A 21,836-nucleotide genomic window follows, 5' to 3' on the forward strand; every position below is an offset into this window, starting at 1 on the left:
CCATTTTTACAAATTCCTAATTGCGGCAGCAGAGCACACTTACCCATCTTACAGCAACTGCCACTCTCTAACTCCTGGGACAACAGCCTTGATTATATGTATTTTGCTTCCTGTTAAACAGTCCCAGAATACTTGCCCCTTGCCCTATCACAGGTTGACAGCCAACCACAGCCACCATCTCTCTCTCTTTTTTTTTTTAAGATTTTTTATTTATTTACTTGAGAGAGAGAACAGTGAGAGAGAGCATGAACGAGGAGAAGGTTAGAGAGAGAAGCAGACTCCCCATGGAGCTGGGAGCCTGATGTGGGACTCGATCCCGGGACTCCAGGATCATGACCTGAGCTGAAGGCAGTCGTTCAACCAACTGAGCCACCCAGGCGTCCCAACCATCTCGATGATAGATACCGAATACCGACCGAACTCAAACAGGCAAACTGTAGACTAACCAAGACTTCATATTTCATTTTTTATTACCAATCAAAAATAAATTCCATATATTGTTTAGCAAATATTATCACTGTCTTGTGACAAAAGACACAAGAGTCATAACAACAAAACTCCCCGAGAGTCAAACTCATAACAATGCCAAAATAAATCACAAAAATATACAAATTAAAATCTTATGCAAAATAAATATGAGTTATTCGCTATGGTGGCTGTGACTTGCCTACCCACTTGGAGGCCATCTGCGAAGGTCTCCCTGACGTGGGAAGACACGCAGGGGTGGGCCAGCTCCAGGGTACGGCTCGACCCAGGAACCAGAGGTTGGAATAGGAAGTGAAAAATTGCACTGGGAGAAGGAAGTCATGGGACCAGTAATATTTGGAAATAATTATGACCCTCTGCAAAAAGTGATTGTAAGTGGGGAAAGGGAGGGATTGAGGGCCCATGTGTTGGTAGTAACTGTGTGTGCAAAGAGGTAGCTGTGGAAGTGTGTGCACCTGCTCCTTTCACTTCGCACACTCACTTGGTTCAGGCCAATGCGCTCTGCTCCACCTGGCACTCAGGTCTCTCAGGAACACAGCTTTGCAAGCTCCCATGTGGACTCAGAAAGCAAGCTGCTCCTGTAGAAAACTGAGGGGTTTCCCCCCACAGGGAATAAAGGTCTGTTTTGTTTTTCTTTTTCTCATGACTGAGAACCCATGTCACTACCTTCTCTCCAGACTTTGAGGAATAAATTCTGTGACTAGGGGAGACTATAGAACTGGCCAGGGGCAAGCATACTTGGTGCAGACACTTCCTGGTCCCGAGTTAACATTTTCCAGGTGCCTGAAGAACAGAGTACTTGGGGTGACAGAAGTCACTATGAGAAAAGGGTCAATAAATACTACTTAGATGGAAGGTGTGCAGTCTCCCTCGCCTGATCTTGGGCCCCCAGCAACTGTTCCACCCGACAAAAGGGCCAGCATGGACCTTAGCCCCACAGGCTCCCCAACAGCGGCAAGCCTGGAACTATGCAGCAGGGCCTCATTCGCCCCAGGGAAAAGGAACTGGGGCAGAATTTCAAGTGGGGGCGGAGCTATAGCAAAGGCCAGGATGACAATTCAGGCTAGGATTACTAAGATGGGGGAAACAGGGCTGCCAGCAGTGTGCCTTTTAGGTGGAAACCTCCTTTCCTGGGTTTTTAAGTGTGTGAACAAGGTTGGGTAAGCCTCAGCCACAGAGGAAAGGGCATGAAGAATTTGCTTAGGTTGTCTTCCTATGTGTCCTGTTGTCCTCAATCCAAGAGGCAATGGGGTTTCAGGATGAGAAGTAGGGAGTCTGGAAAGAAGGACTTCATAGCTCAGTGACTGACACCTAACTTTCACTGTGGGGTGGGAAAGAGGATAGTCTTAACTGCTAACAACACAGATGCCCATGACCAGATTCCCTCCTGGAACTGAAAGGAATTATTTCAGACACGTCACCCGTAATGTAGATGTTCTCCCACCTAGGGGGAAACCTTTGGTAAAAGTAAGGGCAGGGCCTGGGGAGCAGGGGTAAGCAATCTTAAGACCCTGCTTAACACTGAGTCAAATCAGTAGAGACAGGGGTGAGAGTCCTCAGCCTAGCCCAACTCACCAGGAGAGCCCATCAGCCGAGTTCTAGGAAATTCCAAGATCCAGCAGTTGACAGGAGTAGGTGTGCTCCTCTCTGTAGCTGGGAGTACCATGTCCCTCATCAGAGTTACCCAGAATCCCTCGGCCTCAGTGACGTCAGACAAGCCTCAGTGCACGCATCCAGCCAGTTGTTCTCAGCGCTATTTGGTTCTTTGCTTCCTGGAAGGAACTGTCTTCCTCCCAAGAAAAAAACCTTCCTCCAGCAGGCCTCTGGGATACCATCTTTGGAGGAGGAAGAGGAGGAGGAGGAGGAGGAAGAGGAAGGGGAAGAGGAGGAAAAGTAGGCTCCCTGAGACCGGGACGTAAGCCAGAAGGTCATGGTTGGGAGCAGATTATGGCTATTGCTTCCCGGGGTGAGAAACCCTACCCCTTTTAATTAAAGTTTTTGTGGAAAAAAAAATTTTTTTTTGTTTTAAATAAAGTTCCTTAACCCTGTCTTCCCCTTCCCCATTCCTTTCCCCAAACAATATTTAAAAAGAGGAGCAATGAGCCTAGTTCAGAAATTCTCTCAGTAAAAAACAGCCTTGCTCGTGGTAGCTGGGCCACTGCCCTGCCAGTCCTGGGCTGGACAGCCGCTACTTCGGAGCTATTCAGAGGTCCCTGTCAGAGGCCAGAATTCCCCACATTCTGGGGGCCATGTGGCTGCTCCATTAGACAGGCTATCTGCACTCCTTCTGGCCTACAAGGCTCCCTATCTTCATGTGGGCCCACTGGGGAGACCCCCGCAGGGATGGCGGGAGGCCCCGGGCCCTCCTGTCAGATGGAGCTCTCATGGGAGGCTTTGTGCAGTAAAGAGTTGCGCTCATTGAGAAGAGTTGTGGTCTCATCTACCACAGGCAGCTCGGGCTTCCCGGCTAAGTTCTCCGTGCAAATGGTGCAGCCATCCAGGGGAAACTGAGGGCAGTTCTCCATGCGTGAGGCCAGCAGCCCATTCTGGTACTGTTGCCGGGTGATCTACAGGAAGAAGGGGTGAGGTTCACAGAAAGCGGGGATGGAGGCAAGCCTTATGAGACCAGGGCAACGAGGCTGGCCAGGGCTGGGGCTGGGGGTCTGGAAGAGAGGATGTGCCTAGCTGGAGACTGTGAGGAACAAGAATAAGGAAGACACACGTCTCAGGTCTGGGCCTTCTGTGCCCTGTGTGGGGGGTGAAAGAAAGGAGCTGCTGATGCCCGAGGGTTAGTGATCCAAATGGCCGGGACGGGGAAGACCATGCTGCCCAGAGGGAAAGACATAGGAAGCACTCACCTTAATGTACTGGAGGTCCATGAGCGCCCGGACACTGAAGTCGGAGATGTACTGGCCCAGGACAGAGCTGCCGAACTGGTTGGCGCTGGCTGCCAGGGTGGCCGCGCTGGAGAGATCCGTGCGGTCCGGGTAACTGAGGGAGGCTGAGCGGCTGAGGGTGCTGGGGTGGGCCGGGGAGTGGTCTGTGGGGAGAGAAACATGGTAAGGCCAGGGGGTTCCAGGGCCCCTCACAGGAGCCCCTCTTGTGCCCCAGTCACGCAGGTGTGGGGCCCCCACCAGAACGGAGCAGTTCTGAAGGACAGACAAGCTCCAACTGCAGAAGGTCTGGCCTCCTTAAAGCAAGTGAGAGTTAGTTTGTTTAGAGGGGTTGTGCAGTTAAGTATTAAAAAGCTTACCAAAGCAGAAAACCAAAACCAAAGACACAAAATCTATGTCTCCAGATCCCCTCATTTCCCCCGACAACTCATCAGTCAAGGGTGACACCATGATTATCCCTCACAGTGGACCAGACACTGTCCTTGTTCCTAAAGCAGCTTGTATCAAGGGACATATACTATACACTTTTACATTAAAAAGAACATAGAGTTTGTACCCTATGACACATCCACACACACCTCTCAACATGATACCCTAGTCACATCTTAACATGCTTGTCTCAGGTCAGAAGTGTGCTCTGCAGGTGACCCACTCTGTATGGACCAGTCCTGCCCACTTGTGTCTGCCGGGCCCCCTGTCAGTCTGACAAGGGGGACGGGGCAGCAGGTTCCTCTCACAGGAGCCTAGAGCCCCAGGAGTGCCAGGCCTCCCACACCAGCCCACGGTTCCCTCGGTTCCCTCAAGTCCGATCCACATCCCCCTGCCCTGAGGCAAACCCTGGGGGAGTGGGGGAGGTACCTCTTCCCCCAGGGACAACAGGGCCTACGTGCAGCGCACTGTAAGGAAAGGGACGACGCAACCACAAATGAGGAAGAGCAGCCTCCTTATTTTCAGAAAGGAATGGTACACAGACTGCATATCATTAGCTCTTATTTTTGAGAACACTTAGAAAACAGTGAAATGCACAAAGAAGTTAATCGTGAAGGCATGCTGGCTTCTTTTAAACAAACAGGAAGTGGACTAGGCTTATTTACTTAGTTGAGCACTAAGTTACTATCTACTAAGTTAGCTACTCCCACAAACAGTGAAGAGAGATGAACAAATGGTGAAGAGAGCAAACATCACGAGGCCAGGTGACTGAATGACCAATACAGCTTTAACTGAGTGAGACTGAACTGAGTAATACTCTGTCTTTGGGCTTCCTTCCTAGAACTAGGAAAACATGGTCTGGATATCCTATGACTGGGCAGTATACGATCACTAGAAGATCACAAGTGTGTCACTTATCCCAACTTAAGTAATACCTCTGATTAAGTTCTAGAAAAGGAACACAAATACTATGAACATTACCCAATACGTCACATTCATCATTTGGATGATGATGGACTGCTTTTAACTAATACTTATGAACACTCCAGAATCTGAATTTAAAAATAACGTAAGTTAGTGACATGGCCTTTTTAAAAACAGACACCCTAAAAAGACATACACCCAAATACGAAACCTTTGTTTCTGAACAATAGTATTATGATACCCCTTCATTTTCTTTCCTAAGATTTTATTTATTTTAGATAGAGAGAAACTGTGCTAGCAGGAGGGGCAGAGAGAGAGAGAGAATCTCAAGCAGATTCCACGCTGAGCATAGAGCCCAACAAGGACCTTGATTCCAGGACTCTGAGATCATGACCTGACCTGAAACCAGGTGCCAATCACTTAACCAACTCTGCAACCCAGGTACCCCAATACTGCTTAATTTTCTTAATTTTTTCCCTTTCCTCAATTTTCTAAATAAGCTATATTGCTGTTATGACTGAAACTGAACTATAAGGTGTGCCTGGCTGGCTTAGGCTGTGGAGCATGTGACCCTTCATCTCCAGGTTGTGAGTTTGAGCCCATTAGGTGTAGATATTACTTGAAAACGAAAATCCAAAGCACCCTGGTGGCTTAGTTGGTTAAGATTCTGACTCTTGGGGCGCCTGGGTGGCTCAGTGGGTTAAGCCGCTGCCTTCAGCTCAGGTCATGATCTCAGGGTCCTGGGATCGAGTCCCGCATCGGGCTCTCTGCTCCACGGGGAGCCTGCTTCCCTCTCTCTCTCTCTCTCTGCCTGCCTCTCTGCCTACTTGTGATCTCTGTCAAATAAGTAAATAAAATCTTTAAAAAAAAAAAAAAGATTCTGACTCTTGATTTTGGTTCAGATCATGATCTCAGGGTCATGCGATTAAGCCCCATGTCAGGCTCCATGCTGGGTATGGAGCCTGCTCAAGATTCTCTCTCTCCCTCTCCCAAAGCTCCTCCCCTGCACTTGCTCATTTGCTCTCTCAAGAAAATAAAAGTTAACTGGGGCACCTGGGTGGCTCAGTCGTTAGGTATCTGCCTTTGGCTCGGCTCATGATCTCAGAGTCCTGAGATCAAGCCCCGCATCAGGCTCCCTGCTTGGCAGGAAGCCTGCTTCTCCCTCTTCCATTCCACCTGCTTGTGTTCCTCTTTTGCTGTGTCTCTATCAAATAAATAAATAAAACCTTAAAAAAAAAACAAAAATATGGGCTCTTCTCTTGGGTGGCTCAGTGGGTTCAAGCCTCTGCCTTTGGCTGGGGTCATGATCTCAGGGTCCTGGGATCGAGCCCCGCATCAGGATCTCTGCTCGGTGGGGAGCCTGCTTCCCATCCTCTCCCTGCCTGCCTCTCTGCCTACTTGTGATCTCTGTCTTTCAAATAAATAAATAAAATTTAAAAAATAAAAATAAAAAGATAATAAAAATATAAATTAATTAAACCTTAAAAAATAAAATTAAACAGAGTAATAAATGTGTAAAAAAGATAGGGGTTTTTTAACTTGGTAATTCCATTTCTGAAAGCATATCCTAAGGATATAATCTTAAACACAGAGAAAGTTTTTTCATAAAGAGGTTTACCTCATGCTGTTATATAGAACACACACCACAAGGACTGTCCATAAGGGGAGATAACCAATGAAGGCACGTGTGCCTGGGGGAACACTTGGCTCCAACAAGAAAGTTGGATTTCTGCTCTTGTTTTAGGTAAAAACAGCAGGACCCAACCCATGGATACATGAACCCCTCCCTGGTCAGTATGAAACAAGAGCAAGTGTGGAAGAGAGAAGGAGGCTGAGGTGTTGGCCAAGGAAAACCAACACGGTCCACCAACATCACCCACTCAAGTGCCATTAGCAGCTTCCCACTGCCTCCCACTACCAGAAGCTGGCTGTCTGAAAGGAACAAGTGACTTCTAATTCACCTTTTTACTTTTTTTTTTTTTTTTTTTTTTAAGAGAATCAAGAGAAAATTGTGCTTTGGTACAGTTGAGAGGGAGAAAAAAGCCAGCTGTACAAATATAAAATGGGAAATAACAGACTCTGGGGATAGGTTTTTAGGACTGTCAAAGGCCTCAGGAACTTCTTTAAGTTACACACTGAGACTAGAGCCCAAAGGCACTTGGCAATGCTCTTAACCTCCTCAGGGCTCAGCAGGCCAGCGTTCTGATGGGGAGACCGGCACTTTCTGCCACCCTCTGCTGCCTCCATATAAGTGCGACCGAGTCAACCAACACAGCTGCCAGCAATCCTGGGATAAGGCTCAGGAGTGTGATGTATCAAAGGCCAGAAACAGCATGTGGCATGGGGCCTTTTCCTCGATACTTTCCAACTGGAATGTCACATTTTAGTTGTAACCAAGAAAAAACAGAAATAAAAACTTAGCTCTAACCGAACATTCCCTACCTATTCTCTCATTGCCCTGACAAGTCTAAGAAGGGGCCACGCGTATTGTTCCCATTACACAAGGGGGAACAAAAGACTGAGAGGAAGTCAGCTCCTGGAATCCTGTTAACTAGCAAGCACAGGGACAGCACTCAGGCAGTCTGCCCGGGCCGCACTTCTGATGCCTGGCGGTTGCCTCACCTGACAGGCAGACACCCCAGCAACAGAATGAAGAGCAAAGTCTGGGAAGAAAGGAGGCAAGTTTTTTAGAGAAAGCTGATGGGATGACAAGGCATCCTGATGTCTGTGAGTGGCCTTGATCACAGGGGTGTGCAAAGGCTGGGGCTCACTTGGCCCAGCCAGAAGTAGTAACACTCCCTTCCCACTCCAGCTGTGTGTCTGTGTGTGCATGCGCGCGCGCGTTGTGTATGCATGTGTGTTCTCAAGGACTGAGGGATCTCTGGGGAAGCGCTTCCAGGACCAGGGCAAAGCACTCAGGGCCCACTGCCAAGCAGAGCCGGTGCAAATCAGGCTAATCCACAAGCGTGAACAGGTGGAATGGCCCAAAATGCGGGTGGGGAGGCCCAAAATGCGGGTGGGGAGCCCCAGCGGCTGCTGGGAGAGGTTAACAGAGCTGTGGTATGTGGGCTCAGGCAACAGGTGGCAGCACAAACTTCTCCAGCCATGCTGTGTTACCTGAGAGCCAGGACAGCAGGGAGTTCCGCTTGCCAGGCGGACACCCGACCTGGGTTGAAGGCACTGGAGCAAAAGAGGAGAAGGTCAGCGATGGGTAGGGTGAGGAGGCAGAACATGGACACACAGGAACAAGATGGTGAAGCAGATCTGTTGGGGGCTAGTATCCCTGGGAGGGGCATAGTGGACTCTTGACAGGGAGGGAGCTTAGGGCAGACCAATGAGCGCTGCTCAAAGGGGGGCAGAGGATCCCACAGTGAAGCCAGAGTGGCCCTCCCCACCCCTGGCTGAAGTCATCTCCTCTCCCTTTTGGCCAATCCAAGTGGAACCTGAGCGCCTCTAGCTCAAAGGATGGAGCTAAGGACCCAGACCCAACCTCTGAGGCATCACTGCAGAGAGAAAGTGCCTGGAAGAAATGTCCCACGACCATGTGCCCTCCTGGACAAGACTTTCCCCAGCTGGCTGGCAAGAGGTGCTCTTGGGAGGGGCTGAAAACTTCTCCCTAGGCCAGAGACATCCAGGCAGGGGTCCCCTGCTCCAAAACCCAGCTCTGGAGTCTTGTTTTCCCACTGCTTCCTCCTGGAGCCTGCTCATGCTGGGAGAGGGGCAGAGCTGCATCACACCAGCCAATAAGCTGAGCTATATCAATATACAGGGGGCCCTGGCCCCCTGCGCTCAAGGTCCTCTTTGTCAAAGGACAGCAACAGGCGTAACACAGAGGATCTCCACAAGCCACACACACCTCAGTGTGTGGCCTATCCCCCAGCCACAAAGTGGATTACCACTTTCTGGCCTGCAGCAACCTGGGGCCCCACTCAAGGCTCAGAAGGGCCAGGCAACTAGCAAGGAGCTGATCTTCTAAGACTTGGGTCTTGCCTGCAGAGTGCCCACTCTAGCCACAAGGCCCCTCTGGCAAAGAGAGCCTGAGCGACCCAAGACTAGAGAAGCAGAAAGCACTAGGGTGGCCAGAGTGGCCCTTCCCTGGACTTCCCACAACTCTCTTGCAGGGTGTGTCCAGTCCCCTCTTTGCCCCAAATCCCTTTATGCCATCAGAACCAGCCCTTAACCAAAAGGCAGTGGCTAAGCCCCCTGAAAAGCCAAGCCCATCCACACCTTACCTGACAAACGGGCCCTGCCCTGACTCCCTGGATGCAGGCTCCCTGGATGCCCTCACTCCCCACCTCTATTCCCCTGCCCCAGTCTCTGTGAGCAAGACCCTGTAGCCTCCATCACCTGCCGTCTCTCACTCTTCCCGCTGCTATGACTACTTGCCCCAATGACCCAGTTGCTATGGTACGTCCCGCTGCTCCAAGGCCATTCACGGCTTCTTGCTTCCTATCTCAACCAAATGCCAGCCACTTTCTGGGGCTCCCCAACATGTCCTTACTCCCCATGGTCCACCCCCTCCCACCCCTGGAGGCTCTGGTAGGCTGGTCTCACATCTCAGAACACGCTCTCAGCTCCCTACAGGCTTTGGCTCAGATTCCCCTTCCCGTCTCTTCTTCCCCACTCTTGGAATCCTGTCCGAAGGGACCAGGCCCTGCTCTTCCAGACTGCCTCCACTAGGCCCTGGCAGCTCTGGCCCTCATTGGCCTCCCTCTCCTCTGAGCCACCTGGATGGCCCTAGACTCTGGGGTACCAGTCCAAGTCTCCCAATTCAGATATGATGGAGAGCAGCATGGAGGCAGCCCAGCTACTCACCAGAGGTGGGCGAGGACAGGGCCATGGTCCCGTAGTAGGAGAAGGCACCTGTCTCAAACTTCATGTTCTCCTTCCCGGCCTCCACCTCCACCTTCCCCTGGAAGAACACAGGGTCAGGGTGACAAACAGCCTGAGAAGGAAAGCCCAACTGAGGGGGAAAAAGGACAAGGCAAGAGGGAGAAGGGAGGGCGAGGAAGAGTCGGTTCCAGAGCCCTGAAGCACTCAGGTGCCCTGATCCAGAGGTTCAAGGGTGGCCTCTCGGAAGGAGGACGGGCAAAGGGGGAGCAGAGGCTCGGGGGCAGGCCGCACAGGAGAAAGCCCCGAATCCCCCAGCCAACTCAGCAGGTGAGGAGGCAGAGCGGGCACAGGAGGGTGGGTAGGGAGCAGGCCGGCCACCTGCAAGATAAGGATGAAGTAGTCCGCCGGCTTATTCCGGGTGTACAGGTAGTGGCGGATGTAGTATTTGTTGTGCTCATCAAACTTGAGTTCCTGAATGACATCTGGGTACTTGAGCAGCCGCAGCAGGATCTTCTCTGATATCAGAGAGGGGCTGAACTGGGGAACCTCTGTTGGAAGAAAGACGACAATGACTTCACAGGGGGCCTGGCTGGACAGTACCGGGAACACGGTCACTGTGCTTGCTTGCTGCCCAGGCCCTCCTTCCCTTCGGTTCCGCACCTCTGTGGGAAAGCAGCACCCCTTGGATCCAGACATGTCAGACTCGAGTCTGCTTGCCTAGGCTGGAATAGTGGCTCCCACACTGGGCGCGCATGACCTTGGGCTAATTACCTAACCTGTGTCTCAGTTTCCTCATCTGTAAAATGGGGATTAAAAACTTCTTAGGGGCACCTGGGTGGCTCAGTGGGTTAAGCCGCTGCCTTCGGCTCGGGTCATGATCTCAGGGTCCTGGGATCGAGTCCCACATCAGGCTCTCTGCTCAGCAGGGAGCCTGCTTCCTCCTCTCTCTCTGACTGCCTCTCTGCCTGCTTGTGATCTCTCTCTGTCAAATAAATAAAAAAAAAATCTTTAAAAAAAATTAAATTAAATTTAAAAAAAAAAAAAAAACTTCTTAGGGTTGGGGACCTGGGTGGCTCAATCAGTTGAGTGTCTGACTCTTGGTTTTGGCTCAGGTCACAATCTCAGGGTGGTAAGATCAAGCCTGCATCAGGCTCCACAGCCCACTTGAGAGTCTTTTCCTCCCATTCTTCACCCTCTGCCCCTCCCCCGCATACACTCTCTCCCTTTCTCAAATAAATAAAACTAAAAAAAAAATTCATAGGGTTGGGGCACCCGGCTGAGAGCATACAACTGGCAAGAGCATAGGACCCTTGATCTCAGGGTCGCAAGTTAGAGCCCACACTGGGTATAGAAACTCCTTAGAACAAAACAAAACCAAACAACAAAAAACAAAACACCTGGTAGGGTCATGGTGAGGTTAAATGGTAATACATGTAAAGCACTTAGACACATGCTTGACATATGGAAAGCGCTTATAAATGTTACCATCATTATTATCATTAGCACCATCATCAATGCCCTGGCAAGAAAAACAAAGAATTAACACCCTTTAGCAAGTGAGGGTTGGGAAGAGAGTCAGATTTGGAGGGAGGGAGGAACAAGCAGGAGCTTTTCAAAATCAATCACCCAGGTCCCCAAAGGGGTTTTGAATCGGGGTGAGAGGAGAGGAATGTCACTGATCTAGAGGTCAAGTCCTGCTGGCCTCAGCACATGCAGGCAGAGGGGAGGGGGGAGTGATGAGAACAGAGCTGGGTTCAGGCTATGAGTACATGAGCCAGACAAGTGCTGTGGGCCCACAACATGTGCAAGGGCTTCCTTCGCCCTCCTTCTCCCCAGCATCCAGGGGTCTGGGGAACCCCAGTGCCCACCTCGGGTACTCCTAATGGTTCTTTTTTTTATTTCGCCCTCCCCACTTGCGTGGTAGTTATTTTCAGAACCCGAATGCTTCCTAGAGTTTTGCAGTGACAACCCATCAACAGAGAAAACAAATCACCACAGGGAGCGCCCCAGGGATGGAGGGAAGCCACCTTGCCCCCTTTCAGAGGCAGCCACGTTTCCCCTGCACCTTTCAAATAGCCAGAGGCCAAGAACTCCCCTCCATGACTGTATCCCACCAACACCTGAGGGCCCTCCTCTTGCTCTTACCCGTGGCCAGGAAGCGATGAGCAGCCAGAAGTAGCTGAGGTGAAATTTTCACCTTGAGTTCATTGTCAGCATCTTTGAAGGCTGAGAAGTCGCGTTTATTTTTCTCAGATACTCGTTTCCGGCTTCGATTGTCGGCTGTAAGAGAAAGAATCTAGAACTGAGAATTCGGTTCCCAGTGACTAGGGAACACACTAGAACCTGCACGCCAGCTCCCGGCTCTGCAGTCCCCTCTTCCACACACAAGCAGCACTGTCTGATTCAAGGCAGGCTCCCTGGCTCGATGCTGAGGCACGAAGGCCAGGGTGAGCAAAGATATTCTCCTCTCACCGATCTGAGCAACGTGCCCAACGCTCACCCTGGCCAGTGTGGGGCACCCAGTTCCTGGACCTCAGGGCGCCGGGCCTCCCACATCCCTGCATTGTGTGGCCTTCCCACCTAAGGACACCTAGGCTGTGAGCAGGAAAAGGGTTCCAGGCCAATGGGAAGAATGGAACTCACTGTACATATCCGACTCGTCCAAGATCTCAGACTTGATGATCTCCTCAATGACGTCCTCCAGGGTGACCAGGCCCAGCACCTCGTAGAAGGGGTCACCTTCACCCTCGTTGTTCACCTTCTGCACGATGGCCAGGTGGGACTTCCCTTGGGGGATGATGCAATGAGTCAGAAAAAAGCAAAGGGCCCAGTCATGAGATGCCTCCACCAAAATATTAACACATTTGGGGTCATGAGTCACTGGGGTGGGGTCATGGGTGGTTTTTTCCCTTTTCTCTATTTCCTAAAGTTTCTGCTACAAACAGATGTTGCTTTTATGAAAAGGAAAACCAAAAGTACATTTTTAAATTTTAAGGCATTTCATCAAAGAGCTTTTGTTTCATTAGAATGAAAATGGCAAAGTCTTGGCGGCGCCTGAGTGGCTCAGTGGGCTAAGCCACTGACTTCGGCTCAGCTCATGATCTCAGGGTCCTGGGATTGAGCCCCGCATCGGGCTCTTTGCTCAGCAGGGAGCCTGCTTCCTCCTCTCTCTCTGCCTGACTCTCTGCCTGCTTGTCATCTCTCTCTGTCAAATAAATAAATAAAATCTTTAAAAAAAAAAAAAAAGAAAGAAAGAAAATGGCAAAGTCTCGCCTGGGTCTCCTGAAAGTCCTGGAGGAGGGAAAGACACACACTGACAAGCTGTGGACTATGGAGCGGTCGGTTGGAGACATGTGGGTGCCAACTAGACATGGGTTCCTCTGATGGCCCACGCTGCCCATGGGGCCTCCAGGGCCACTCACATTCCTTCACCCTGCTCTCCTTGGTAAATGCCCCAGCATGTATCCAGGGCCATGATACTGCCCAAGGCAAAGGCTCTCAGTTCCCAAAAACCATTAACAAATTAGCCCAGGCTGTAATTAGGCCAGGCAAGTACTATAATTAGAGAAGGGCCACCTCTTCAACCTAAAGAAGAGAAAGTCAGAAGGCAGAGGGAGGGGAGGAGGGACCCTCCATAGAAGTTTGTTGGGGGGGGGGGCCGGCAGGGCTTTCCAGGCCCTTGTTTTGGGTTTCTACCCTGTTCCTGTGCCCCTCATCCCAGTGGGTGACAGGAGGGAGACAGCCAAGGCTTGGCCTACACTGTAGTTCAAATGGGCTGTGTAGCCCACACAGGGACCCAGATTTGGAGCAGCCAAAGGGAGAAAGTCCTGGGCGAGCTGAGAAGGTCAAGCCAGTGTCTCCTGGGCAGCTTCCCCTTCACAACCCAGTCTGAGGGCCTCACTCAAAGGACTTCTCTGGAGAGGGCGTTTTCCAAGTCTCCAAGGCCACTCCAGATCCCCCAACCCCAGGATGTGCCCCTCAGAACTCCAGAGAGCTGCCAGTTCTCAGGACCAGCATTTAAAAAAATAAAATAACAAAGATATCGGAGTACGCCACATGTGATGGCGGATGGGGGGGACTGTTTTGTGCAACTTTCACCATCACGTGTCAGTCACTGTGGTACACTCATCTCCAGCTCTGAGTTATGGTCAAAAAACTTTCAGCACCTTGCTCGAACTATGTACCCTGACCAGACCTAGACAGAACCGTGTCTAGACTCAAAGACTTCCTAGTGTCTTCTAGACAGGGGCTGATGAGAGCAAGTGTTCCGTCAAGGTCTTCCAGCAGGCCACAGCCCCTCAGAGCCAGGACCCTGGGGGTCTGGCCCCCCAGGCCTCTCTGCCTGCTGGAGGCTGCCCACCCAGGAGTGCCTTCTGGAAAGAGAAATGATGCTCAGTCAGGAAGGAACCAGAGTTAAAACAAAGTCGCATTTACCACCTTCCAGACTGGCATGCTGGGGGAAGCAAGGGAAACAAGCATGCCCTCAGGTCCTCGGGTTGGTGGGCAGGTAAATGGGCGAACTTCAGGAGGCCAATTACGCAGCATGACTCAAAACCAAAGGTCCCTAACCTTGGACTCAGATATTCCACAGGTAGGAAGCTGGATATAATGGTCTCCAAAGCAGAAAAGGCACAGAAGCAAAGAGGTTCGGCAGAACCTTGTTTTTAACCACCTCAAACCAGAAACTACCCACATAAATAGCAATGGAGCAGGAGTCCTGCCACTGCTCCGGGGAGAAAGCAGCAGGGAACAGACAGACAGAATGTGGAATAAAGCCCAACACAGGCTGCTGGTGGAAGGGCGAGCAGGGGGACAGACTGCATGGTGTCTGCTGGACTGAGGGCTGGCAGGGTGGTGAACTGCCCTGAAATGCAGGGAAGAGTAACAGTGGTCACCTCCCAGGTTAAGCAGAGTTTGGGGGAGGGGCCCTTGTACCCTGTACGCTGTCCTCTTCTAATTCTGTTCTGTTTGATAGGCTCTATAATTTTTTTTTTTAAGATTTTATTTATTATTTATTTGACAGAGAAATCACAAGTAGATGGAGAGGCAGGCAGAGAGAGAGAGGAAAGCAGGCTCTCTGCTGAGCAGAGAGCCCGATGCGGGACTCGATCCCAGGACTCTGAGATCATGACCTGAGCCGAAGGCAGCGGCTTAACCCACTGAGCCACCCAGGCGCCCCGGCTCTATAATTTTTTTAATTGAGAAAAAATCAGGGAAAAAACATAATTAAGGGGAACAAAAAAAGGGAGATTAGTGAGTGTCCAGGGTGAGCAAGGACCCTCTGTGCCTAAACCAGCATAGACCAAGTCCCAGGGAACAGGGTGCGTCGGAACGTGGCTCAGATAGCCAGTGGCTAGCTCAGAGCCTGGAAGTCAGAGTCCCCACATAGAAGGGACATAGCTTCAATAACCTGAGAAAAATGTCCTCCTCCCCACTGAACCTCCAACCAACCAAGGCTTACAACAAATCCCGATACAGTCACGCGTCACACTGGACCACACCAGGAAAGGCTGGTGGCTTCTCTAAAGGACAGAAACATCCGTCCTACAAAGGAAACACGTGGACTCCTTGACCCCAATCTTGGGGCTGCTCTCAGCCCTGGGGCCCTCTTTCTGAGGCTCCTTTGTGTGCGGTGTGAGGGGGGCAGGCGGGCGCCCTCCAGAGACAGGTAACTTGCAGCTGTACAGACCTGGAGCACCGCCCACAGTCACCCCAGCTCTGTGTGCTAAGTGCCCCGTGTGTGTGTGTGCGCGCGCGCGTGCCCACTGATACTGACTGTGGCAGAGTCTCCTCCCTCCCAGAGAACCTTTCTTGCCAAGGTCAGCAGTGACCTCCAGTGGTGGGGTCTCAAGCTCAGGCTGCAGATTCTGACCAGGGGTCACTCTCTCCTGCTTCCTGGAAACGCTCCCTCTCCCTGGCTTCTAGCACACAGCTCTCCTGCTGCTCCACTGCCCTCTGAGGCTGCTGTTCCTCCCTGACCTCTATGTCAGAGGGTCCCAGGGCTCAGTTCTTGGACCTGTCCCTTGCCTCGTGACTTTAAACACAAACTGAATGTCAAGGTGTCTCAAACACTTGCGGCCCAGCCCTCTCCCGCACCCTCCAAACTCTGTACCCAACTGCCAGCTGACAGCTAGCTAGCTCCTCCCAGAAGCCCAACACCTTGAACTCCACATGGCCGAAATCAAGTTCCTGCCCTTCTTCCCCCCAGCCTTCCCCATCTCTGTCTGTTGGGTAGATCAGGCCATGGGGGAGTCAACTGTCCCTCCTCTCTTTCTCTATCCTTCTCCATCCAACCTTTCCATCAGATCCCCTCAGCTCTGCCCGCACCCAACAACCAGACTCCAGCTCTTCCAGGGGCCTCCACTGCTAGTCACATTCTGGGAGACATGCACCTCCTTCTCACCCAGACGGCTAAACTAGTCATCTCCCTGCTTTATCTTGGGCCCAGGTCAGCTCTCAACACAGCAGTAAGATGGGTGACGTCAGGTTACCTCATGTCTCACCAAGTCCCTCCAGTGGTTCCTGTCTCACCCCATGTAAAAGCCTCCTGCCCGAGTGGCCCGGCTGTCCAGAGCCCTTGGTGCTGACCATGTCCTATCTGTACTCCTCTCTCCAGTGCTCAAGTCAGCCACAAGGCCTCCTTGTTGTTCCTCATACCTGAGGCTGCTCCTTTTGCAGGGATCCCCCGGAGGGGGGCCCCCTCGGTGAGGTCTACCCTGAGGGCCTCCGTGAAAAATGCAATCCTTCCTCCAGCGCCCTAACCCTGATCATGAACTCACCTAAAAATATGACATAATATGTTTATTCGTTGTATTTATTGTTTATGACCCATCTTCTGCTAGATTTTGAGCGCATTACAGGAGGGGCTTTAGTCTGTGTCCTCAAAACTCAGAATGGTGAGCGGCACACACCAAGTGTTTAACAGGTATCTGTGGAATAAAGGACTCCATTCACACAGATGTTTCCTTAGGAGAAATGTAATCAATGCGAAGGGGGAAAGGGATGAAGACGAGAGAAGAATTCCTTTGAATTTTCGTAATTAAGAAGTTTCTGTAATTTAAAAATGATTTTGGGGGCACCTGAGTGGCTCAATGGGTTTAAGCCTCTGCCTTCGGCTTGGTCGTGATCTTGGGGTCCTGGAATGGAGCCCCGCATCGGGCTCTTTGCTCAGTGGGGAGCCTGCTTCCCTCTCTCTCTTTGCCTGCCTCTCTGCCTACTTTGCTCTAATAAGTAAATAAAATCTTTTTTTAAAAAAAATTTACCTTTTAAAATAAAAGGACCAACTGGGGACCTCTATTTATGATCCTCATTGTATGAAATTTAAGTCTACTACAGAATGTTTATTTTAATGAGTTCCCTCATTTTATTACCAGCGTAGTAACTGGATAATTGGATTTTGGGGGTGGCTGGGTGAGAAATGGAACATGAAAATGTAAATAATACATCTACCCCAAAAGCTAAGAAGCCCCCATTTTTCAAAGTAGTCCTTATTCAAAGAAAAAAGACTGAGGAAATAACAGCAAAATGCTTGTATGTGGCTCCTCCATGTGAAATTGTTCATATTTGACTATTTTTGACCAGCCAAAATGATACTTTCATATGATTAAACCTGAAAGTATAGAGGGGTTCAGGATATGGTTTGTTTTTTTTATACTTTTCTGAAGAGAGAGTATTAATTTTATAATCAGAAAGAAACACATCTATTGGGGCATCTGGGTGACTCAGTTGTTGGGCATCTGCCTTTGGCTCAGGTCATGATCCCAGCGTCCTGGGATCGAGCCCCACATTGGGTTCCCTGCTCTGTGGAAAGCCTGCTTCTCCCTCTCCCATTCCCCCTGCTTGTGTTCCCTCTCTCGCTGTGTCTCCCTCTGTCAAATAAATAAATAAAATCTTTTAAAAAAAGAAAGAAAAGAAACATATCCATTAGAAGTAGCTCTGAAAAACACTCTCCTACTGCTTTCCCCAGGGACTCAGGGCTTCTGGAGCCTTTTACTCATGTGCTGCTGGTACAGGGCAAACTGGCTGTGGGAAAGGAGGCACCATGAGGTCGCCCTCGGTCTGCTCTGGGCCACACCTGGCTGGCAAGCTTGCCCACTCTGCCTTTGTCGACCTTTGTTCCGCCAGGTCTCCTCTCAGTCAGAGAACCACAGGGAGGCCTCTTTCACTGCCCTCTCCCATCTGGAATGGGGCAGAGTAAGAGGCCCCAGAACCTGACTGAGTCCCTGTGCACCCTTGGCTCCGCCCTGAGGGGCTCAACCTTGGGGTCTGTTAGCACTCCCTGCCCAGCCTGGCCCCAGCTCTCCCTCCGCCCTTCACCAGCACTGGTATGGCTGCCTTTGCTGCCGGCCGGTGTCCAGCTCGGCCAGGCCCACACTGTGACTTCACTGCTCTCCATGCTATACCCCAGCCCCACCTACCTCATGCCTGGAACACAGCAGACCCCCAGACTCTGCTGAATCCACAGCAGACCCCCAGACTCTGCTTGATCCCTACAAGCTGGTCTCCTAGGGCCCCAGGGAGCCCAGTCCTCCGCCTTCCACAGTGCGTATCTTAGCAAACTGCTGTGTCCTTTCCCCCCATAAAAAAAACCTTATAATCTCGTAAAGACTGTAAGAAAGACACCTTAGAAGGTGCTGGGTTTCAAAGTCCACAAGGTCCCTGAGAGGCCCCACTTACCAGCTCCAGCTGCCTTTTCTCATGTGGAACATCCAGAGGTCCCAGATCAGACATGGGATTGGCCACTACCCGAGGTGGTGTCCTGGGCATCTTCCCCTGCTGGTCCCCCAGCAAATTCCAGCCACTGACCTCCCAAGCTCCCAGCACAGGCCCAGAGATCTCACACACCTCCCTTGGGGAGAGGTGCTGGCCTCTGGGTGCCAGAAGACGGGATCTCAGGCCATGGGTCTGCACTTGCCGGCAACAGGGCACCTAATTTCCTGGGAATCCTCCCCCCACCACCACCCTAGCAAAGGGGAAAGATTAAGCTGACTATTAATAGTGCTGATCTCAACCAGTAGGAGGGGCAGCCCAGCCCAGCCCAGCAAGATGACACAGGTGGGGCACGCGTAGGCGTAGGCAGGCATAGGCAGGGAAGCAGAGGAGCACAGCCACAGGAGATACAGCCCTGCACAGCCCTCCACCCCAGGGACCCCTCCACAGGCAGGTGGGAGAGCTACACACACGACCAAGTTTCCCTAAGTATCCCTAAGCAGGAAGCCCAGGCTGGGGAGGAGCAGGGAGTGAGCCATTTAATCAATAAGCAACTTAAGAGAACACTGGGGAGATGTTTAATTTTAATATAAATTAAAATATACTATTAGACCACAGAGACTAAAACAGTGCAGTACTGGAGAGAACAATGACACTTTTTTTCTTCAGGATTTGGCAGCACGTGTCAAAACAAAAAATGTGCAAGACCTTGGCCTCAGCCATTTCTTCCACACTAGGATAGACCTTGATACAAAGGGAAAACCCAGGCTGGTGTGCAAGCTGTGGCCAGGAGGGTCCATCTAGTGTGGTTTATGACACAGTATTGCAGCCAATAAAAATTAGGCTGATGCAGACAGAAATTTATTTAAAGAGACAGTGGTTCACCACCTGCATAAAGCAAAAAGTTACAAAGTAAGAAAATTAAGGATGCCTGTTTCTTCTGCTTTAATGCACTTTATTTTATTTTTAAAGATTTTATTTATTTATTTGACAGAGATCACACATATGCAGAGAGGCAGACAGAGACAAAGTGGTAAGCAGGCTCCCTGCTGAGCAGAGAGCCTTCAGCTCAGGTGGTCATGATCCCAGGGCCTGGGCTACCCAGGCTCCCCACTTAATGCACTTTAAAATCAGCATGTATTACCTTCTTATTTTTATATTTAAAATCAGAAAGGATAAGAATGATGTCTCATACTGAGGGATAGGAGAAAGCATTATAGTTGGTCCACTGCTTACCAGAAGCTGGTTCATTGCTACTTACTAGAAGAAAACACACCAAAATACTCACATTCTGAGTGGTGGGATAGGGGGCCCTTCATTTCCTAATCATTTTCCTCCTTTCTGAAAGTTTCTACAATAAATACATTACTTTATTTTTATATTTTATTAAGGAAGCCATCAATAAATACAGCCACTATTAGCTGGTCAGATTTTTTTTTTTTTTTTTTTTTTTGACAGAGATCACAAGCAGGCAGAGAGGCGGGCAGAGAGAGAGGAGGAAGCAGGCTCCCTGCTGAGCAGAGAGCCCGATGCAGGCCTTGATCCCAGGACCCTGAGATCATGACCTGAGCCGAAGGCAGCGGCTTAACCCACTGAGCCACCCAGGCTCCCAGCTGGTCAGATTTTTAAAAGGAAAAGGAAGGGGACGCCTGGGTGGCTCAGTGGGTTAAGCCTCTGCCTTCAGCTCAGGTCATGATCTCAGGGTCCTGGGATCCAGCCCCACATCAGGCTCTCTGCTCAGTGGGGAGTCTGCTTCCCCACTGCCACCCCACCCCCAGCCTGCCTCTCTGCCTACTTGTGATCTCTATCTGTCAAATAAATAAATGAAATCTTAAAAAATAAATAAGATAAAATAAAAGGAAAAGGAAAATGGAAAGCAAGACAAAAAGGAAAAAAACTGAGTGAAGTAGGAAAAATAAAAAGAGGAAGTGACAGGAGGATAGTCGTAGGGAAAAGAGAAATGGAAAGGCAGACACTGCAGCCCACTTGCCAAAACAGAAAATCATTTCTAGAGACTTACCAGGAGACTTGCCCAGCCATTCTGAGCAAGACAACAAGACCGCCTGACACTACACGTACAAACATCCCATCTGGAACCTTCCAGAACACGGTCTCCAAAAGGGGTATTCATTCCAGGCTCCATTCACATTTATTTGTATTTCAAAACAAATAAGCGACTTTAGCTTTTGTTTATACACAGACTGACAGTGGGATCTGAGCAGCCAGTCCCTAGGGGAAGGGGCTCCTGCCCTCACTCAATCGGTCTCCAGCCAAGTGAGAGGAGCTACAGATCCCTCATCCTTATGTCTTTAAAAAAAGTTTTTGTGGGGGCACCTGGGTGGCTCAGTGGGTTGAGCCTCTGCCTTTGGCTCGCATCATGATCTCGGGGTCCTGGTGATTGAGCCCCGCATAGGGCTCTCTGTTCAGTGGGGAACCTGCTCCCCCCCCGCCCCCCACCTGCCTCTCTGCCTACTTGTGATCTCTCTGTGTCAAATAAATAAATAAAATCTTTTTTTTTTAAGTTTTTGTGTTTGTTTTATAACATATGTGTTAGTAAAACAAACAGTACATGTATACAATTTTTGAATGGCCAGACCTTCTTTGTCCCCTCTCAAAGGAGCTACACCGATGTGCCCCCCAGGGCCCACCTCCTCCCCTCAGCTATGAAACAGTGGAGGTAAGCATGTTCTGGGGCAGGGAGCCCAGGCACTATCCCTCTCACATCTACTACTCTCAGTAGGAAACTGATTCTCAGGGAAGTCCTGTCCAGGATCATCACACTGTGAGGGGGAGAAGAAGCTGGGATTCAGAAAAGGGGCTTCCTAAGTAATACTCACCTTTCTTTTTGTTTTGTTTTGTTTTATTTTTTTATTTTTTTTATTTTTTTAAGATTTTTATTTATTTATTTGACAGAGAGAGGTTACAAGTAGGCAGAGAGGCAGGCAGAGAGAGAGAGGAGGAAGCAGGCTCCCTGCCGAGCAGAGAGCCCGATGCGGGACTCGATCCCAGGACCCTGAGATCATGACCCGAGCCGAAGGCAGCGGCTTAACCCACCGAGCCACCCAGGCGCCCCTGTTTTGTTTTGTTTTAATAAAGATTTTATTTATTTATTTACAGAGAGAGAGATCACAACTAAGCAGAGAGGCAAACGGAGATAGAGGGGGAAGCTGGCTCTCTGCCAAAGAGAACCTGATGCTGGATTCCATCCCAGGACCCTGCCACCTGAGCTGAAGGCAGAGGTTTAACCGACTGAGCCACCCAGGTACCCCTAATACTCTCCTTTTAAACCAAACACCCCGGGGGTGCAGCTATTGACAAGCAGAAGTTAGGAGACCCTAAGACTGGTCTCTCACCCAGGGACAGGGCTTCATGGCTTTCATTTTTCATTTAGCCAGCAGTCTCTAATTTTTTAACCTTTTATGATGGAAAATATCAAGCATCTACAAAAGTACAGGAAATAATATAATTACACCCTCAGGGCCCTTCACTGAACTTAAACAATTAACAACTCCAACTCCTACGGCCAATCTTGTTTCCTCTTCCCTCCTACCCACTTCACTG

At 50.3% G+C, this 21,836-nt stretch overlaps 1 protein-coding gene across 4 annotated transcripts in view; it reads right to left on the reverse strand.

Moving 5' to 3' along the window:
• Positions 1 to 452: 452 nt before the first annotated feature.
• The window catches only part of CNNM4 (cyclin and CBS domain divalent metal cation transport mediator 4), a 38,378-nt gene continuing 16,994 nt past the window's right edge, over positions 453 to 21,836 (reverse strand). Inside the window, exons 2-9 of one of the 4 annotated variants that reach the window (XR_014315951.1) lie at positions 12,210 to 12,353; positions 11,712 to 11,846; positions 9,945 to 10,114; positions 9,549 to 9,645; positions 7,851 to 7,913; positions 3,345 to 3,526; positions 2,062 to 3,053; positions 453 to 1,074 (exon numbers count right to left, since the gene is read on the reverse strand). Coding sequence is in view for 2 of the 4 variants with exons in the window: in XM_082746861.1 (XP_082602987.1) it covers positions 2,856 to 3,053; positions 3,345 to 3,526; positions 7,851 to 7,913; positions 9,549 to 9,645; positions 9,945 to 10,114; positions 11,712 to 11,846; positions 12,210 to 12,353 (989 nt within the window). In the remaining 2 variants the exon portion in view is untranslated. Of the gene's footprint in view, positions 3,054 to 3,344; positions 3,527 to 7,850; positions 7,914 to 9,548; positions 9,646 to 9,944; positions 10,115 to 11,711; positions 11,847 to 12,209; positions 12,354 to 21,836 lie in introns of all 4 variants that reach the window. The other 3 variants (XR_014315952.1, XM_082746861.1, XM_082746862.1) reach the window with 3 other exon arrangements.

The sequence above is a fragment of the Mustela nivalis genome, assembly GCF_964662115.1.
Source record: "Mustela nivalis genome assembly, chromosome: 8".
Taxonomy (NCBI): Eukaryota; Metazoa; Chordata; class Mammalia; order Carnivora; family Mustelidae; genus Mustela; species Mustela nivalis.